Source organism: Desmodus rotundus, chromosome 7 (assembly GCF_022682495.2).
Source record: "Desmodus rotundus isolate HL8 chromosome 7, HLdesRot8A.1, whole genome shotgun sequence".
NCBI lineage: Eukaryota > Metazoa > Chordata > Mammalia > Chiroptera > Phyllostomidae > Desmodus > Desmodus rotundus.
The window spans coordinates 120,959,876-120,979,969 of record NC_071393.1 but is presented as its reverse complement, the minus strand read 5'-3'; the positions used below and the strand labels follow the sequence as shown (position 1 = coordinate 120,979,969).

At 40.1% G+C, this 20,094-nt stretch overlaps 1 protein-coding gene across 8 annotated transcripts in view; it reads left to right on the top strand.

Annotated features, from left to right (window-relative positions):
• CEP128 (centrosomal protein 128) overlaps positions 1 to 20,094 on the top strand; it is a 353,654-nt gene that overhangs the window by 108,416 nt on the left and 225,144 nt on the right. For all 8 annotated transcript variants that reach the window (XM_045201901.2, XM_045201906.2, XM_045201904.2 and 5 more), the window contains 2 exons: positions 12,080 to 12,730; positions 16,310 to 16,474. In XM_045201901.2, coding sequence (XP_045057836.2) covers positions 12,080 to 12,730; positions 16,310 to 16,474 — 816 coding nt within the window. The remainder of the gene's footprint in view (positions 1 to 12,079; positions 12,731 to 16,309; positions 16,475 to 20,094) is intronic.

Here is a 20,094-nt window from a genome sequence, read left to right as displayed (position 1 = left end):
AACTGTAAACCTACTTTTTGTTCCACTCTGTATTCGTATAACCCAGCAGTCTGTCTCCATGTTCTCTCACATGCAAAAAGATAACTTATTTTTCTTTTTAAAATTTCCTTGTTCACTTTTCAGATAATTCATGAAAACGGTGTGTACCTAGTCGTCAGGCCTTTGAGGAACTGGCCCCCATTCCCGTGTCCACCATAGTTTCAGACGGTATCACTCCTCTGCCTTCACCAGCCATTTTCAATCCTTTCATAATTTCTCTGTACAGCTGTTCTTTGGAAGCTGGGTTTACTAGGTTAGAACATTCTCTTCCCATTGTTCCTGACTGCTACTTAGTTTTCCATTGTGCCTCTACATTTCCCATGGGTTTTTGCACCTGGCTTCCCCTCAACCTGTTTCATTACCTGTAATTTTTGCCATCATCTGTGGTGACCTCCAAGTTCAATTCAGCAAACCATTGAATTCTGTATCTTTGTACTTCACTAACTTCCTATTTTACCTTCAGACCACTCAGCAGCTAAGTTCTGTGACTAAAATTTGTTATCATTTGTAATTTCTCTAATGCTCAAATACAGGGTCTGGCAGAAGTAACGCCTGCCTGACTGTGGTAGGTAGGGTGATAATATGGTGTAATAATTCATAGTTTTAATTTAAACATTTCCCCTAAAATGTCATATGGTGTGCTTGAGTGTGATATTATTATGTTACAGAGTTACATGGTTATGACTTTATAATAAAAAAGGGGAGCTATTTGTGTCGGACCCTGTATTTAGTTCTAACATTTCAGTCTCTGATCTGACACATTTCTTTTATTCCCCTTTTAGCCATTACCATCTGATTTTAATCTTCCCACATTCCTTTGGTTGATCAGCCATTTCCTGCAATCAGTTTCTTTTTTCCTGAGAGACTGGACTTCATGAAAACCTGCTCTGATGACATGTTCACTGGCATCTTCAATGTCTCCCCCCCACCTCACACATTTACCGACCTTCAGTCTCCAGTCAGCCCAGCTCTCCACTTTTTCCATTCCTGCTCCTCCGGGAATAGTGCCAGCAAAACTTGCACGGAAGTGCCGTTGGCTCCTGGAGTGGTCTTGCTTACCTTCCATCCCAATCTATTTCTTTTCCATCCAGAAATTAATGGGGACCAATTACGAGGCATACAACCCTGTTCTGATCAATAAAGAATGAGCTATGAAGTTTTTTGGGGAACTTCAGGGGAACATTTACTTACAATGAAAAAAGATGCACAGGAAGAGAGTTTTCTTGCTTCTCTGGACATTGTTGTGTTTGGCTGCAAGGCCCGGAGCGGCAGAAGCTGCCTTGTTGTGGTCCTGAGCAGGAAGCCTCATACAGAAGAGGGTGTTGCTGAGAGAAGTGCTGCAAGGCGAACCTAGAGCTTTGACACACGTGTCTGGGGCCGTTCTGCCTGGGGTGACAGTAAATTACCCAGGGGTTTAAGCCAACTTCTAGTGTTCTCTTACTCTCAGTAGAAAAAATTCAAGCTGAGGTGAAACGTCAATTCTAGGCATAAGGAGCTATTAATACAAGAACCTAAACATGGTATTGGCTAAATGGAGGAGCGGGGTGGCGACCGGAAGGATGGTACATTTCTAGAGGCAAAGGTGGCAAACCTTGCTGTGCCATAGTGGTTCAGCCATCACAAAGCATACCTTGGGGCACGGAAGCTGTGCCTCAGAATGTGGTGTTAAGTGACCAGCAGGAAAACTTTAGGAAATTGGCTTATGTGGTGTACTTATTGTCGCCTTCAGAAAGGACCTATAAGAGAAAGACAAGTATGGGTTCAGGCTGATCTATCTAAAAGCAGAAAGCAAGAATTTTTTTGGTGTGGGGAAACTGAAAATCTGCAATCTTTAGTCCAACTTTTTGAGTATGACAATTTGGAGTCTTTCAGAGTTGGAAAAGCCAAATTATCTATCCGTGCTGAAGTCCAAGCAAGAGAGGGAGGAGGGAAACTTAGCAGTAATAAATATGAAGGGAAAAAAAGCAAGCTGATGCAAAGGGTATAAGCTCCTTCTTTCTCTCTGCTGCGTAGAATTCCATTGTGTAAATATACCATAGTTTTTGGATCCACTCGTTTGCTGATGGGCACTTAGGTTGCTTCCAGTACTTGGCTATTGTAAATTGTGCTGCTATGAACATTGGGGTGCACAGGTTCTTTTGGATTGGTGTTTCGGGGTTCTTAGGGTATAATCCCAGCAGCAGAATTGCTGGATCAAAGGGCAGTTCCATTTTTAGTTTTCTGAGGAAATTCCATACTGTTTTCCACAGTGGCCTCACCATGGATGAAACTGGAGAGCATTATGCTAAGTGAAATAAGCCAGGCGGTGAGGGACAAATACCATATGATCTCACCTTTAACTGGAACATAATCAATAGAAGAAAAAAGCAAACAAAATATAACCAGAGACATTGAAGTTAAGAACAATCTAACAATAGCTGGGGGAGGGGGGCAGTGGGAAGAGGGGATTACAGGAACTACTATAAAGGACACATGGACAAAACCAAGGGGGAGGGTGCAGGTGGGGGAGGGAGGGGGGTTCAGCTGGGGTGGGGTGGAGGGATGGGGAGAAAAGGCATACAACTGTAATTGAATAACAATAAAAATTAAAAAAAAAGAAATAAGATAATGAAGAAATTAAAAATATTCATTGTTTAAAAAAAAAAAAAGCAAGCTGATTTTTCAGGCCCTTTTCAAGTACTTCTCCTTCAGCATTTCTGGCCGAAGAAGCCACAAGCCCATTGTTTTGAGTGCCCTCAAGATAAAGGCTGCTCCACTGAGGGCTCCTGGGAATGGCTAGGGCCTGAGGTGGTGGTTAGGACACTGACATTTTCAGACTCAGAGGCAATGTCTAGACAAACTCTTGGGCTGTGGCTACTAGCCAAGCAATGAACCAAAAACAAATGGACAGAACTTACTGAGTTTTCAGTATCTGTGTTGCCAAAGAAATTCCAAACGACCAACACAGTCTATGACTGTCACCTTTGTCACGAGTTGGTGTGACGGGGAGCGGAGGGCAACACTCGCAGAATCGTAGAGCAGCAGGGCTTGAGCGTTGGAGGGTTCCTCCTGAGCTTCCCAATCTCCAGTTTTCCTGCCATGTGGGAAGAATAAATATCCTCGCTGCTGAAACTAACTTTAAGAAGACATGACAGTGTTACATTTTTTTTTTTAATGTTTTTTTTTTTTAATTTTTTTTATTGTTATGCAATTACAGTTGTATGCCTTTTCTCCCCATCCCTCTACCCCACCCCAGGTGAACCCACCTCCCTCCCCCCTCTCCACCCTCCCCCTTGGTTTTGTCCATGTGTCCTTTATAGTAGTTCCTGTAATACCCTCTTCCCACTATCCCCGCCCCCACCCCCCACCCCCGCCCTGGCTATTGTTAGATTGTTCTTAACTTCAATGTCTCTGGTTATATTTTGTTTGCTTTTTTCTTCTATTGCTTATGTTCCAGTTAAAGGTGAGATCATATGGTACTTGTCCCTCACTTCCTGGCTTATTTCACTTAGCATAATGCTCTCCAGTTTCATCCATGCTGTTGCAAAGGGTATAAGCTCCTTCTTTCTCTCTGCTGCGTAGAATTCCATTGTGTAAATATACCATAGTTTTTGGATCCACTCGTTTGCTGATGGACACTTCGGTTGCTTCCAGTACTTGGCTATTGTAAATTGTGCTGCTATGAACATTGGGGTGCACAGATTCTTTTGGATTGGTGTTTCAGTGTTCTTAGGGTATAATCCCAGCAGCGGAATTACTGGGTCAAAGGGCAGTTCCATTTTTAGTTTTCTGAGGAAATTCCATATTGTTTTCCACAGTGGCCTCACCAGTCTGCATTCCCACCAACAGTGCACAAGGGTTCCCTTTTCTCCACATCCTCTCCAACATTTGTTTGTGGATTTGTTTATGTTGGCCATTCTGACTGGTGTGAGATGATACCTCATTGTGGTTTTAATTTGCATCTCTCTGATGGCTAGTGATGCTGAGCATCTTTTCATATGTCTCTGGGCCCTCTGTATGTCTTCCTTGGAGAAGTGTCTGTTCAAGTCCTTTGCCCATTTTTTAATTGGGTTGTTTGTCTTCCTGGAGTGGAGTCGAGTGAGTTCTTTATATATTTTGGAGATCAGGCCCTTGTCTGAGGTATCGTTGGCAAATATGTTTTCCCATACTGTTGGTACTCTTTGTAATTTGGTGCTGTTTTCTTTAGCCATGCAGAAGCTTTTTATTTTGGTGAGGTCCCATTTGTTTATTCTTTCCTTTATGTCCCTTGCTTTAGGGGATGTGTCTGTGAGGATGTTGCTGCGTGGAATGTCTGAGATTTTCCTGCCAATGTTTTCCTCAAGGACTTTTATGGTGTTACGGCTTATATTTAAGTCTTTTATCCATCTTGAGTTTATTTTCGTGTATGGCGTAAGTTGGTGATCGAGTTTCATTTTTTTGCACGTAGCTGTCCAGATCTCCCAACACCATCTGTTGAAGAGGCTGTTTTTGCTCCATTTTATGCTCCTGCCTCCTTTGTCAAATATTAATTGATCGTATAGACTTGAGTTTATTTCTGGGCTCTCTATCCTGTTCCATTGGTCTATGTGCCTGTTTTTATGCCAGTACCAGGCTGTTTTGATTACAGTGGCCTTGTAATACAGTTTGATATCAGGTATTGTGATCCCTCCTGCTTTGTTTTTCTTTCTCAAAATTGCTGCAGCTATTCGAGGTCGTTTATGGTTCCATATGAATTTCTGCAATGTTTGTTCTATATCTGTGAAATATGTCATGGGTACTCTAATAGGGATTGCATTGAATCTATAAATTGCTTTGGGTAGTATGGCCATTTTGATAATGTTGATTCTTCCAATCCATGAACATGGTACATGCTTCCATTTGTTTGTATCTTCCTTAATTTCTTTCTTCAGTGTTGTGTAGTTTTCTGAGTACAGGTCTTTTACCTCCTTGGTTAGGTTTATTCCTAGGTACTTTATTTTTCTTGTTGCTATATCGAATGGGATTTTTTTCCTGATTTCTGTTTCTGCAGTTTCGTTGCTGGTGTACAGGAATGCCTTTGATTTCTGGGTATTGACTCTGTATCCAGCTGTTTTGCCAAATTCATTTATTAGGTCGAGTAGTTTTTGAGTGGAGTCTATAGGGTTTTCCATGTACACTATCATGTCGTCTGCAAACAGTGACAGTTTCATTTCCTCCTTTCCAATTTGGATGCCTTTTATTGCTTTTTCTTGTCTGATTGCTGTGGCTAGGACTTCCAATACTATGTTGAATAGGAGTGGTGAGAGAGGGCATCCTTGTCTAGTTCCTGATCTTAGTGGGAAAGCTCTAAGTTTTTGTCCATTGAGTGTGATGTTGGCTGTAGGTCTCTCATATATGGCCTTAATTATGTTGAGGACTGCTCCCTTTATTCCCACTTTGCTGAGTGTTTTTATCAGAAATGGGTGCTGTATCTTATCAAATGCTTTTTCCGCATCTATTGATATGATCATGTGATTTTTGTCTTTGCTGTTGTTGATGTGATGTATTATGTTTATTGATTTGCGAATATTGTACCATCCTTGCATCCCTGGGATGAATCCCACTTGGTCATGGTGGATGATCTTTTTAATATATTGCTGGATGCGGTTTGCTAATATTTTGTTGAGAATTTTAGCGTCTATGTTCATCAGCGATATTGGCCTGAAGTTTTCTTTCTTCGTTGTGTCTTTATCTGGTTTTGGGATTAGGATGATGTTGGCTTCATAAAAAGAGTTTGGGAGTCTTCCATCAGTTTGGATTTTTTCGAATAGTCTGTGAAGGATAGGGGTTAGTTCTTCCTTAAATGCTTTGTAGAAATCTCCTGTGAAACCATCTGGTCCAGGGCTTTTGTGTGATGGGAGTTTCTTGATGACTGCTTCAATTTCCTTTGCTGATATTGGTCTGTTCAGGTTTTCTGTTTCTTCTTCAGTCAGTTTTGGAAGATTATATTTTTCTAGAAATGTGTCCATTTCATCTAGGTTTTCAAATTTCTTAGCATACAGGTCTTCATAGTAATTTCTTACGATCCTTTGTATTTCTGTGGTATCAGTTGTAATCTCTCCACTTTCATTTCTAATTCTGTTTATTTGGATCCTCTCTCTTTTCTTTTTGATGAGCCTACTTAAAGGCTTGTCAATTTTGTTTATCTTTTCAAAGAACCAGCTCCTGGATTCATTGATCCTTACAATTGTGCTTTTAGTCTCTATGTCATTTAGTTCTGCTCTGATCTTGGTTATTTCCTTCCTTCTGCTTGCTCTGGGCTGTTTTTGTTGTTGTTCCTCCAGTTCTTGTAGGCGTAGGGTTAGGTTGTTTGTGTGAACTGTTTCTAACTTCTTAAGGTAGGCCTGTATTGCTATGAACTTCCCTCTCAGGACTGCCTTTGCTGTGTCCCATAGGTTTTGGGTTGTTGTGAGTTCGTTTTCATTTGTTTCCAGGAAGTTTTTGATTTCTTCCCTAATCTCGTTCTTGACCCATTCATTGTTTAATAGCATGCTATTCAGTCTCCATGCTTTTGAGTGTTTTGGGTTTTTACCCTTGGCGTTGGTTTCTAGTTTCAGACCCTTGTGGTCAGAGAAGATGCTTGATATGATTTCAATTTTCTTGAATTTGTTGAGGCTTGCTTTGTGTCCTATCATGTGGTCTATCTTTGAAAAAGTTCCATGGACACTTGAAAAGAACGTGTATTTTGCTTCTTTGGGATGAAAAGCTCTGTATATATCAGTTAAGTCCATTTCCTCTAAGGTATTGTTAAGTGACACAATATCTTTGTTGATCTTTTGTTTGGAAGACCTGTCCATTTTTGATAGTGGGGTGTTAAAATCCCCTACTATAATTGTGTTGCTGTCAATATCTTTCTTGAAATCCTCCAATATTTTCTTTATGTATTTGGGTGCTACTATGTTGGGTGCATATATATTTACAATGTTTATGTCTTCTTGGTGGATTCTTCCTTTGAGTATTATGAAGTGACCTTCTGGGTCTCTCTTTATGGCCCTTCTTTGGAAGTCTATTTTGTCTGATATGAGTATTGCTACCCCTGCTTTTTTTTCCTGTCCGTTTGCTTGGAAAATTTGTTTCCAGCCCTTCACTTTCAGTCTGTGTAAGTCTTTTGTCCTGAGATGGGTTTCTTGTAGGCAGCATATGTGTGGGTCATGTTTTCTTATCCATTCAGCTGTTCTATGTCTTTTGATTGGAGCATTTAATCCATTTACATTTAAGGTTATTATCGATAGGTAGTTATTCATTGCCATTATTTCCTACCTGTGTTCCTCTGTCTTTCTCTTTTCCTTCCTTTCCTTAAAGCAGTCCCTTTAGCATCTCTTGCAGAGCTGGTTTGGTGGAGCTGTATTCTTTTAGACTTCTTTTGTCTGGGAAGCTCTTTATTTGGTCTTCTATCTTGATTGAGAGCCTTGCTGGGTAAAGTAGTCTTGGTTGGAGGCCTCTGGTTCTCATTACTTGGAATATTTTTTGCCATTCTCTTCTGGCTTGGAGCGTTTCCATTGAGAAGTCAGTTGCTAACCTTATCGGGGCTCCCTTGTATGTTACTTCCTTTTTCTCCCTTGCTGCCTTTAAGATCCTCTCTTTGTCTTGGAAATTTGCCATTTTAATTATGATGTGTCTTGCAGTGGGTCTCTTTGGGTTCCTCTTGCTTGGGACTCTCTGTGTTTCCTGGATTTGGGTGACTTTTTCTCTCTTCAGATTAGGGAAATTTTCCATCATTACTTTTTCAAACAGGTTTTCTATCCCTTGCTCTTCTTCTTCTCCTTCTGGTATTCCTATTATACGGATATTGTTACGTTTCATGTTGTCCTGCATTTCCCTTATTGCCTCTTCATTCTTTCTGAGCCTCTTTTCCTTTTCTTGCTCCTTCTGGGTGTTTTTTTCTACTTTATCCTCCAGCTCGCTGATCCGATCCTCTGCTTCATCAAGTCTGCTTTTAATTCCTTCTACTGTGTTCTTCAATTCAGAAATTGTATTCTTCATTTCCGCTTGGCTCTTGTTGATATTTTCTATTTCCTTTTTCATGTTGATATAGTTTGCAGTGAGTTCATTGTAGTTTCCTTGTAGTTTCTGGTAGTTCTCTTTGAGCTCAGAGAGCTCAGTGAGTTTCCTGATGACCATTGCTTTGAACTCAGTATCTGATAGTTGACTTGCCTCTTTTTCGGTTAGTATTCTTTCTGAGACTTCCTCCTTTCCTTTCATTTGGGAATTGTTTCTTTGTCTTCCCATTGTTTGTGAGGTTCTTCTTGTTGGCCTCTGCGTCTTAAATTGCTTTGTTCTGACTCCCTGGATTTATGATATGAACTTCTATGGTAGAATGCCAATGGGATTCGGTGGTGCTGTCTCCTTACTCTCCTGTGCTCACTGGTCTTGAGCTGACGTTTATGTGTTTAACACGGTCTATCTCTAGTCTTTTCAGCACTCCAGGTTTTGTTGTCTCACCTGTGGGAAAAAGAGAAAGGGGGGGCGAAAGAAAAGAAAAAAAAAAAAAACACACACACACACACAAAACAAACCAAAAGAAAGATGGGAAGGAGGGAAAAAGGAAATAGGAAAGGAGGAAAGGAAGGAAGGAGGGAAGAATAAAGAAAGATCGGAGGCAAGATAAGAAGGAATTTTAGCAAAAATTAAAACATAGAAATAGATAAAAGAAGGCAGGAAGAAGACATAAAAATGGTAAAGGATGGGAGGAAGAAGGAATGAAAAAAAAGAAAAAAAGAGAGAGGAAGAAGGAATTCAGGGGGAAAGGAAAAAGAAAGAAAAAGGATAAAAAACAAAACAAAACAAAACAAAACAAAAAAAAACCCTTCTGTTGGCTTTAAACCGGTCAGGTTATTTCTGCTGTTGTCCTGTCTGTGCAACGGGAGGGGGTGTTTGGAAGGATTGGTTTCACTTTTCTCTCTTCCTGGGTCACACTCTTCGCTGTTTTGTAAGTGTGGTCCCTGGCAGTCAATCAGTCCGTTGATCAGCCAATCCAGCTGCTTTGGCTCGTGACGCGTGCGTGCGCAGCAGGGGAATCCAGCCGCTTTGGGTCTGTGACGTTATTTTGTGCCCTGAGCGCGCAGCCGGCGGACCAATAGAGCCGCCAGGGCTTGGAATGCTGGCGCGCAGGTGGTGGATTCAGCCGCCTTGGGGTTAGGACCCTCGCCAGCAGCTTTGTATTTAGAAAACAGGCACCCAGCCGGCCCTGTGCTTGGTGAGCGCGCGCAGCCCGCTGAGCCACAGGCTCTGTGCTTGGGGGCCGATCCAGCTGCCCTGGGCTTGAGTCTCTCGGGCTGGCGGGGCCGCCCTGGGACTGAATCACGCGGCATTCGGTTCCGAGGTTTTGGGCCTGTGGGTAGAGCAGCTAGACTCTGGTCCAAATTATCTCGGAGGTTTCAGGTGTGGGCGCCCCTCCGGGGTTTCAAGTGTGGGTCCCGTTCGCTAATCTGCTCGCGCGCGCGACCGGACCTCAGGTGAGCGTAGCAGTCCAGGGGTGGAGGGGGAGGGGCGCCAGGGGCCTCGGCTACTACCGAGAGTTCTCTAATTAGCCCCTGAGTGTCTCTATTTTCTTTTTCTTTTTGAGAAATTCCTCCTTTTCAAGCCCCCCTGGTCTAATCAAGCACCTGGCTGCTCACAGCGCAGCCTGGCCCTCTCCCAAGACTCCTGCCGCAGCCCCTGCGCCAGGGCTGGCGCTTCTGCCGCCCTTGTACCGCGCGGTCCTGGGTCCCGTGGACCTTATTGTCCTTCAGCACTCTTCTTACCGTCAGATCTTTCAGTGTCCTCTATCTTTGGTCTCTGATCTTCGTATATGCTGGAATACTGTTGGCTGTTCGCTCTGCTCCTCAGATCAGCTAGGTATTTCCCTGGCGTTGAGGGGAAGTGGACTCCGCTCCCACCTATGTTGCCGCCATCTTCCCCTCGACAGTGTTACATTTTAAATCAGACATTCTACCTGCTGGAGCTTCATCTTGAAAATATGATTTTTATCTCCAGGGCTGCGTGGAAGTCTCTGAACTCATGGCCAGGGGGCTTATGTTATTTGTTCTAAAAATTCATCACTATATTTACATTTCTGCCCTTTTAGTCAGGTGGGCATCGATATCCTTCCAGCTAATACTTGATTCTAGCAGTTTTTGTCTTTTCTAGTGTGGTAAATAGAGTGATTCTCTCTAACTCCCTGTGCGTTTGTAGGGTATCTCTCCCATGATTTTGTTCTGTTCTGTGGCACAGTTGATCTTCAGATAAGGAAGATTATCTGGATGTGCCTAATCCAATCACGGGAGCCATTAAAAGCAGACACAATTTTCTGTCTGTTGGGAGATGGGGAGGTTGGAGGGATTCCAAACTCTGAGAAAGAGCCCTTGTGGTGCCGCTGGCTTCAGAGACAGAGGGGTCCGTGAGCGCGGGAGTTCTGGGGACCTTCAGAGGCCGAGCACCCTGTGGCCCAAAGCTAGGAAGAAACAGCAACCCAAGTTCACAGAACTCAATTTTGCCAACAACGTGGGTGAACTTGGAAGTGGATTCTTCCCCAAAGCCTCCAGATGAGAGCCCAGGTCAGCTGACACCTTGATTTTAGCCTTAGGAGACCCTCAGCAGAAAACCTTACCTGGAATTATGACCTATAGAAACAGTGAGATAATAAATGGATATTCTTTTCAGCCACTAAATTTGTTGGAATTTGTTACACTGCAATAGAGAAATAATACATCTGCCCTTAGGCTTATCTATATTTCTAACCATGTTTCTTGACTTATAGTCTTTCCAAAATGAACTCAATTTTTCTGTGTTCCAGTCTTTTCAGCCCAGGGACATTGATTTATCAGATGTCCTCTCTCTTCACAGTTTTGACCCCTCTCTTGCATTAATACCTCTCTGAGATCCTGGTTCCTCCTTGAACTTAAATCCCAACCCCACTTTTTGTTTCTTCCTTCCCACTAGTCTTCACAGCCCTATGATGTAACTATTATTATCTTTATAAAGAGAAATAATTCCTTAAGACCATAGAACTACTTAAGACTGACTGCGAAGCAAATTCATTCTCTCTGGTCAGAGCTCAACGGCTCAATCACCCACCCGCCTCCTTTTATTATTTCTCCTGTCAGCATCATGCTGCTTCTCCCAGTGGGAACTGAGGGCTTTGAGGACACTATTTTGTTTTTAGTGATTGACTTGTTACATTTTACATTGAATTGTTTCACACCGATGTATTAAAATGCAAAGTGCAGAGATGCCTTGCAAGTATTTGCATTTTAACTCATTATTTCAAATTTCAAAATGAGAATTTTTTTTTTTCCCCTGGTTCAAGCTATGGTGAGCATCAGTAAGCAGGTAGAGATTGTCTTTGGTGCCAGAGTTGGGGTGTGTGTGTGTCAGTTTCTACTTCCTTAGCTGCTTGCTTTTTTATTTGCATCAATGTTTGCTGAGGATTAGAGGGTTGTTAGTTCTTGGTCTCTGTCCCTCAGTGTAAACCCTAACCTCCTAAAGAGGCTGGCAGAGGGTGGTGGCTGTCCAGTCCCTTCTCAATCTCTCCTAGGCTTAAATTAATCTCATTTCTACCTTTATGGGGCTTCAAGACTCCCAGTTACATACTGTTGTGTGATATTACCTCTCTTAGGTAGTGTCTGCGTGCTTCCCTATATTATCTGCCATATCTGTTTTGAGGTTTCTCATTTTTTTGAAAGTGTGGCATTGAAATGCAAATCATCATTATTTTAAGTAAACTATGCATATTATTATTTCAACCTCTGGTAAATTATAATAAGAGTCTTTTTCTTCCCTCATTCTTTTGATGAATTTTGTCTTACATTTAAATAATCATGTATGATCGAGGAGTGATATGTGATAAAAATCTGAAACATATTTCAGTGTGGTGTTACTTCAGGGTATTGTATTTTTCTTTTTCTAGACTAAAATATTTTTCTTTAAAAAATCGAAAATATGCAAGTATTATTTGATAAATTTTTCTTCTCTTTGTGGATTAAATTTTATTTTGTTTTCTGGCAGTGTCTATGGTGAATTTTATAGTAATATTTTTGTTTGTATTATATTTTTAATCTGATAGATCCTAAAGGAAAAGGATGAATTGAAAAGCCAGCTTTATGCAGCATTACAACAAATAGAGAATCTTCGAAAGGAATTGAATGAGGTCATAACCAAGCGTGCCCTTCAAGAAGAGGAGCTTCACTGTAAGGAGCAGAAACTAAGTAACGTTAAGGCTCATCAAGCTGACCTTGAACTAGAAGTCAAGGGTAACCTAGACACCATCCATAGGCTAGAAACTGAATTGCAAAAGCAGAGTAAGAATCAAAGCCAGATGAAAGTCGAGAAAGCTCACCTGGAGGAAGAAATTGCAGAGCTAAAGAAGAGCCAGGCTAAGGACAAAGCTCAACTTCTTGAGATGCAAGAGGCCATCAAGGACTTGAGTGCCATCCGGGCAGATCTTGCCAATAAATTGGCCGAGGAACAAAGAGCCAGGAAAGAGGTGCTTAAGAATCTTTCTGACCTCAAGACACAGGCAGAATCTAAAGATGAAGAAACAGCTACAATTATTGCACAGTTAAAGCTAGAACGAGATGTTCACCAGAGGGAGCTGGAAGATCTCACATCATCATTGCAGAGTGTGAAAACTAAACACGAGCAAAATATCCAGGAGCTGATGAAGCACTTCAAGAAAGAAAAGAGTGAAGCTGAGAATCACATTAGGACATTGAAGGTACCTGCGCTGAACTGTAGTGATGATACTGAAGGAATTTCTTGTGGTGACTCATGAAGTTAATGAAGTGTAAACTTTGAGAGATCATTCTGTATTCCCAAGCACTGACGGGAAGCTAAAACTAACAATAAAGAGGCTTATTCATGCCTGTTCGGCCAGGTGGAAATGAGTTATAGCAGCTACCCAGTAGCACCTATTGCAGCGCACTGAAGCCTTTTAAAAAGAACCGTTAGCTATTTGGGGAGTTTAGGAAAGGCAGAGGTGGCAGTAAGTGTGGGCCTGAAATGTGCCCTCATTCAACATTTATGACCTCCTGAAATATAAAATGCGAAGACTTATCAAGGCTATAGAGTCTATAACCACAGTCCTTATTAGTTTGGTAACTAAAGTGGACCAGCTTATGGGCTGTGTAAACCCAAGGCTTTGGAGATTTATGAAAGTTGCCTGGGTAGACGCATAGCTGAGATCTTGCATTTGGGGAACTGTTTCCAAGGTCAAATGGTGTTAGCATTATAACCATGCAGGGGAATAATTTTATAACATGACTGTCAAGGGTGTGACAAAACTATCCTTTCTTTCTGCTTCATTTTTTTCCTCCGTAGCACTTATCACCATATAGATGCCATATTATTTATTTTGTAATCAGTCTTTAGGAGAATGAACACCCATGAGGACTGGGATTGGAGCCTGTTTTGCTTACAGCTCTATCTCAGGTACTTAAAAGAGTTCCTGGAACCTTGTTAATATCTGTTGAATAGGTGAATAATGGATAAGTCTTCAAAACTTCATTGTAATTTTTTCAAAATCCCTTGAAATGCAACTACCATAAAATGCTTATGATGAAAGATGAAATTATATTGAAATAGCTGATATTTTTAGAATGCTCTCAGCTATTTGATGAGTTCTTCCCCAGTCCTACATAGCCTACTGGCACTCGTGGATTTGGGGTCATTAGTTGGGGTAGGCAGAGCAGAATGAAGCCTGGAAGAATAGATAAGAGGCCTTTACTGTATTTCATTTTACCAAAGATACCATTAATTGTAAGATGTTGCTAAGGAAAAAAATTACTGCCTATGAAAACGTGACATGCTATTAACTGTAAGACAACATCCTAAGATAGAAATGATAAAAGGTGAAAAAATACATGTCTTAGTATTGATTAAATATGGCACAGTAGTCCTTCAGAGTGGATGAGGATGTGAACAAAAGTAGAATTAGAGATATGAAGAAGAGCTGATCTTAAAGAAAATAAAATACAGACTCTATCTTAATTGATTGGCTGTGACAATCATAGTAATAGCAGAAGACATATTTAGCACTTAGTTTGTTCCAGTCATTACTATAAAAACTTTGCATGTATTAATCATTCAATACTGACACGATCCCTGCAGATTTTTTGGTATTGTTTTCTCTCTGTTGAGGGAATTGAGGCAAGGGAAATTCAGTGACTTGCCCAAGGCCTTACAGCTAGTAAGTAGTTGAGACAGGATTTGAACCCAGGTAGTCAAGTACCTATTTCTTAGCCACATCACTGTACTGAAAAAGGTTTATTATTAAGGATGACTAGGGATAGACTTGGGTGAGTAGGTAGATAACGAGGCTATTTGCTGAGGTAGATAATACGTATGGAACAGCAGATTTGGAGAGAACAATGCCAAATTCAGTTTTTTAGCATGTGGAGTTAGGATGAAGGGAACTTAAGTCTAACCGTGAAAGTCTAGGAAGAACAGTTTGGTTCATAATGGGTTGGGTGTTGAGGAGGAAGTTGGGATTAAAGTTAAGTATTTACAGGCAGTAACCCATTGGTGGTAGTTGAAATCATGGGATTTGGATGAAGTGCAGGGAGAAAGAACCAGATGAAAACCCAAGAACAGCAATGTGTAGGGGCAGAACTGAGAAAGAGGCTTGGCAAATAAGAATAAAGGACCATATGAAAGGAGGAGAATGAGAAGAAAATGGTATCTTGGAAAAGTCAGGTGGGACATTTTAAGAGAGGAATAGTCAAGAGTGTCAAATGTGGCAAACGGGTTGTCCAGCCTTTTGGCGTCTCTGCACCACACTGGGAGGAGTGTTGTCTTGGGCCACACATTAAATACATTGTAACACATCATCACATAAAAATCTCATAATGTTTTAGGTAAATTTATGATTTTGTGTTGGGCCACCTTCACAGCCATCCCGGGCTGCATGTGGCCTGTGAGCTGGGCTGCAGGTTCATTACAAGAGATTGGTGGATATGGTCCATGAGGAGATGTGAGGAGTTTGGGTCAAAAACAGAGTGGACAGCATTTGGCAGGAGACAGGGCATATCTTCCTCTGAAGGTTTGAAAGAAACCAGTAAGACTGAGTGAACTGATGGAGATGGCCTGGGGTTACGGATGCGAGTCTTGACTAGTCTCTTTCCTCCCTCTGAAGGAGAGCAGAGCAGCAGTGCAGTGAGGAACTCAGGAATGGTGACGGTGTGCGCTTCTGTGAAGGCTGGCAGAAACCACGAGACCCGTCTGGGGGCGTAGTGACATGGCTGACACTGAAGAAGTATCGTGGGCCAAGGACTGCGAGAGTGGAGGGATATCTGTGAACAAAGGTTGCTTATCTGGTCAGGAATTCTTGTGTTATAGTTTAGATTTTCAGAGTTAAGGCCCAGGTGTGTGCTATGTGGGTGTTGTGGAATGTGGGTGAAAGTGGTTGGAATAGAACAGGTCATATAACTTTGATGTTAATTTGTTGGATAGATATTTGGGTAATTTATGATTCTGTTGTGCAGGCATTATTTGATCACATGTCAAAAAAGGTGACTGGTCAGTGAGCTGCTGCCAGCAGGAGAGGGAGAGTTGATGAGAAATCCTGTGAATCTCAAAGGAAGGCAGGGCTTTTGGGTGAGGACAGGTGTGTAGTGATTTGATAGGTCGTGGCTTGGGAAGAGGCACTCTTAGGGACTGTCCTTTCCCCCAGTGCTGCCTAGTCTTCCAAGGCCCGATTAATTTTTCGTCTCTTCTGTGGATTCGCTGGAGTGGGGATGAGTCTCCCAGTCCTCTGTGTTGTGTGGCTGTTTGTCGGTATCTCTAGAAAGCAAGCACGTTCAGGCTAACTCATGTTAGGGCCTGTTGAGTGTTCCTAAGTACTCAGTTCTTTCACAAAAGTGAGGAGGTAGGTGATTGGTAACGCTGTCAAGCTTCTTTTATAAATGAGGAAAGCGATTGGTCAGTAACATCTCAGCTCTTCCCTTTGGGGACCCTTCTCTAATTAATTAAATCCCTTCCCTCTCAGCAGAGTTGGTGTCCCCTCTCTGGGTTTCCACAACACCCTCCCTCCACTTCTCATTCATCATTGTAGAAACTGATTTTGGCATTTGTCTCTTACTGTTCCTATCTGTTATTGACAGCACCTAGCACAGTCCCTTTTACTTAGTAAATGCTCAGTGAATGCTGAGGATTAATTGAGTAAATGCAAAGAGCATCTCTTTTGTTCTGTGTCTGTACAGACTCTTAGAGATAGCAACAGCTTGAAGTATTTGCCTGATGAGATAATGTGTAATTTGTTTGGTGTACAGTTTGGCTTTTCTCCTTTTCTTTTTCTCAGGCAGAAAGCTTAGAAGATAAGAATACGGCTAAAGTCCATCTTTGTCAGCTAGAGAAGTTGAAAGCACAGTGTGACGGGCTGACAGAGGAATTAACCCAGAATGAAAATGAGAATAAAAAGCTGAAGCTAAAATATCAGAGTTTGAAGGACCAACTAGAAGAAAAGGTAAAAATGTGAATGAATTCTAATTTAAAAGACTTAATTGAATTTCTTATAGAGCATATTTTATATATTAACAAATGCTAATTATAGTCTTTCATAGGAAAGTTGTATTAGTGCCAGAAAAAAAAAGATAGTTTGTTAGAAAGCTGTTTGATTTTTATTCTTTCAACCAATCATTAATATTCTAATATATTTGATTTTAAATTTCTTCTGGATCTTAAAATAGGAATTTAGAGGCAAGGTATCAAAGAAAGAAATTATAGTTTACTGAGGACCTAGTCTATGCCTGGCATTTGTGCCAACTAATATGTGTCCTTACTTAATTCTTATCACCCTTTGGGTTAGATTTTATTGACCTCTAACCTATGAGGAAACTGAGGCTCAAAATAAAACATGTAACAGTTAATTGTTCACCAGATGCTAAACACTTTGAATGCTCATAGTAGTTTTATGAAATCAATACTGTTTTGCTCCTTTTTGCCCTTGCAGAGGCTGAATGAAGCTTGCAAGAGGGTTGGTAACCCTGGAACAGTCCTGGCAGGCTCACTGCTTTCCTATCTGTAGTGGTGTCAATTGATTTTGAGTGTCTGCTGCACATCAGACATTGGGTAGAATACTAGAGAGACTTTTAGAGAGTCACTACTTTCGTGGCAAAGTCAATGAAGAATTGAAGCCAGAATATTTAAATTTGCTTCCTGTCTATTCCAACAACTTCCTAAAAGGATTTTCAGTTGAGTGTGATAGAAGTCAATTAACCATTAAAATATGGATAATTGATTAAGGCAGAAAAGACCTGGCCAGATGGACCCCCTACTCAAGGGGATAATGGGAGGAAAAGAGGGGAAGGGCCATCAAGGAACATGTATAAAATACACATGGACAAAGCCAAAGTGGGGTAGGATCGAAGGTGGGAGGTGGGTATGGCTGGGGTGGGGGAGAGTGGTGGGGGGAAAATGGAGACAACTGTACTTGAACAAAAATAAAAAAAAAGAGAGAAAAAAAACTATGATGGACTCTCACTAGGTCGGGTGTCATAAAACCCTTTGTAAACCTCGAGGAAGCAACTTTCCTAATGCTTTGCTCATCTTTTCCTCTTTTTTGTTGTTAGAAAAATTCCCCATATTATATGTGTGTGCGTGTGTGTGTATTAGATTTCTAGTAATTGTTAAAGTCAAGAAAGTAAAATATAGTTTGCAATTTATGATTAAATGTGCTAGGTTGCTAAATTTAGGCCTGTGATTTTGACAACCACTTTAATTTAGTTCTTAAGTTATGCTTTGGTTTAATTATATCTAATGTTCACACATACTTAATGTGTCTACTGCCCGGTTGTAGTTGCTGTGGAGGTAATGCTAATTTTTCCAACTTTTTCATAATTAAAATTTTAGCCAGAAGATGTATTAACACGTTTTATATTTACTTATTTGGATTTAAGAAACAGTGGTGAAAATTTTGGTGTGTTGAAAATGTAAGTTTACCTTGTTCTGCTTAAAATAAATGTTTCTTTACTGATTCTATTTGTTATGTGTCAGGTAAGGAGGCATTATGACATATACATGGAACACTCACCTTAGAGTTTCAAGAGTTGATGATTGTATTTTATTGCTATGTATTGAGCATCTAGTACGTGCCAGGCATTTTTCTGGATGCTGAGGACAGAATATAGAGAAGACACAGGTGTGCGACTGAACACTCAAAGTGGGATCACTAAAAATAAAATCCCTTTCAGTTGTGAAAGCTATATAGTTGAAACCCATCAACGGGTGCTAATTTAGAGAAGAGATGTTTCTGAAGTCTGTAATGGTGAATAATCTTAAAGATATACAGGCATACACACTCACAAATATATCCAGTTTATGAGGTCTGTCCAGTTCGCATATTGTGTTGCTGAATACTTTCTGGACAAACCAATAAATATATATAGACATACACATCGTGTGTGTGTGTGTGTGTGTGTGTGTGTGTGTTGGCTTGACTGAGGGGAATAAAAACAAGAACACAAGCCAAAATACATTCTCAGTGAAAAAAGTCCCTTTGACTTGTAGCCCGAAGATTACCTATTTAAGAATTGATGAATGGGGCTTATGGATTGAAGGAGGTTTGTAATGGGACTCGGTTGTAATCAAAAGGGAAGCCTTTCTTCTTTACTTAATAAAGCAGTGTTCTTGCAGGCCCATCCCTAACATAAACACACAATACTACTTATGCCACTAACGCTCGTCCCTGTTTTTTTCAACGTCTTGCCACAATTTTGACTGAGTACTTTGGTTTAGGTCTTTGTTTCTTTTCGTGTTATTACTTGGTAAGCTAGGAAATGTTAAAACTGCATCAAAATTCATATACAGCATTAGTACTAGCAGCCTTAATCAGTGAAGAGGATGCTGTTCACATACATGCACCGAATACCTGACTTTAGCATATTTTCCTCATGTATTCAGTGTTGACATGTGGTAAGAAAGGGCATTTTTTCCAGCATCTGATTTTGCTTTAACATCAAATGTTTATTTTTCAATTTTACATGAAAAGAAGAACAAGTATTATGCAACCCACAGAATTTTTACATGTGCATTTAAGACTTTATTATGAGCTCCTTACAAAAGAAAAAGCTCACATGAAATGATACAGATAGAATTTTCTCCCATTTATAGTATCATTAAAATTTATTATACTTTTGCTTAAAATTTAAAAGGAAAATACAAGGTCCGGCACAAATAATGCCTCTTTTTTATTATAAAATAATAAGCATGCAATTCTGTAACATAATGTCACACTCAAGCACACTATATGACATTTTAGGTGAAATGTTCAAATTAAAACTATAAATTATTACACCCATATTGTTATCCTACCAGCCATATTCAAGCAGGCCTTACTTCTGCCGGACCCTGTACTTGATTTCTTTTTTTTGTCCTGAAAGATTTTATCAATATTAAACCTTTTATTCTTCTGGTACTCAAAAGTCATAAAGCTGTTTATCAGAAATATATTTTTATTAGTTTTACTGGAATTTGTGAGTCATCAAAAGTGTTTATTTATAATTAAGTCATTTTTGCTTAGCAAATCATCAAAATTTACGTAGTGAAAGTTTTAAATATCTATATAGACCTACATATAAACTAATTAAAATTTTTTTTTCATTAACATAGGCATGAGTTTATTAATAATACTGGCCATCTTTCCAGAGCTTTACAAGTAATTTTGTAGTATAAGTATTCAAAGATTGATTTTAATTTTGAACATATTTGCATAATATTTTAGATATAACAGGTGCCTAAAATTAAGACAACATTATTTGGTATTCTGTTTATACTTGATATATTGTCTTGGCCCTTACATTTTATAACATGAATGTTTTATGGAAAATATATACAGTAGTTTGGGCAGGTATATTTATGAGCAAGTAGAAAAATGGTATAAAGAAAATGATAGACATTAAATTGTTTTCCTAAGTCCAATGCAAACATAATAAAACATTTATTTTCAAATGTTAGTGAGAATAATATAATTTTAATGACTATTTCTATAAATTCTGAAATTACAGATTAAAAAAATTTTTAAGGGAACAATTAAAAATTATAAAACAGTAGAATTTGTGAAAAAGGCAGGGCATTTTTTTTTTAGAA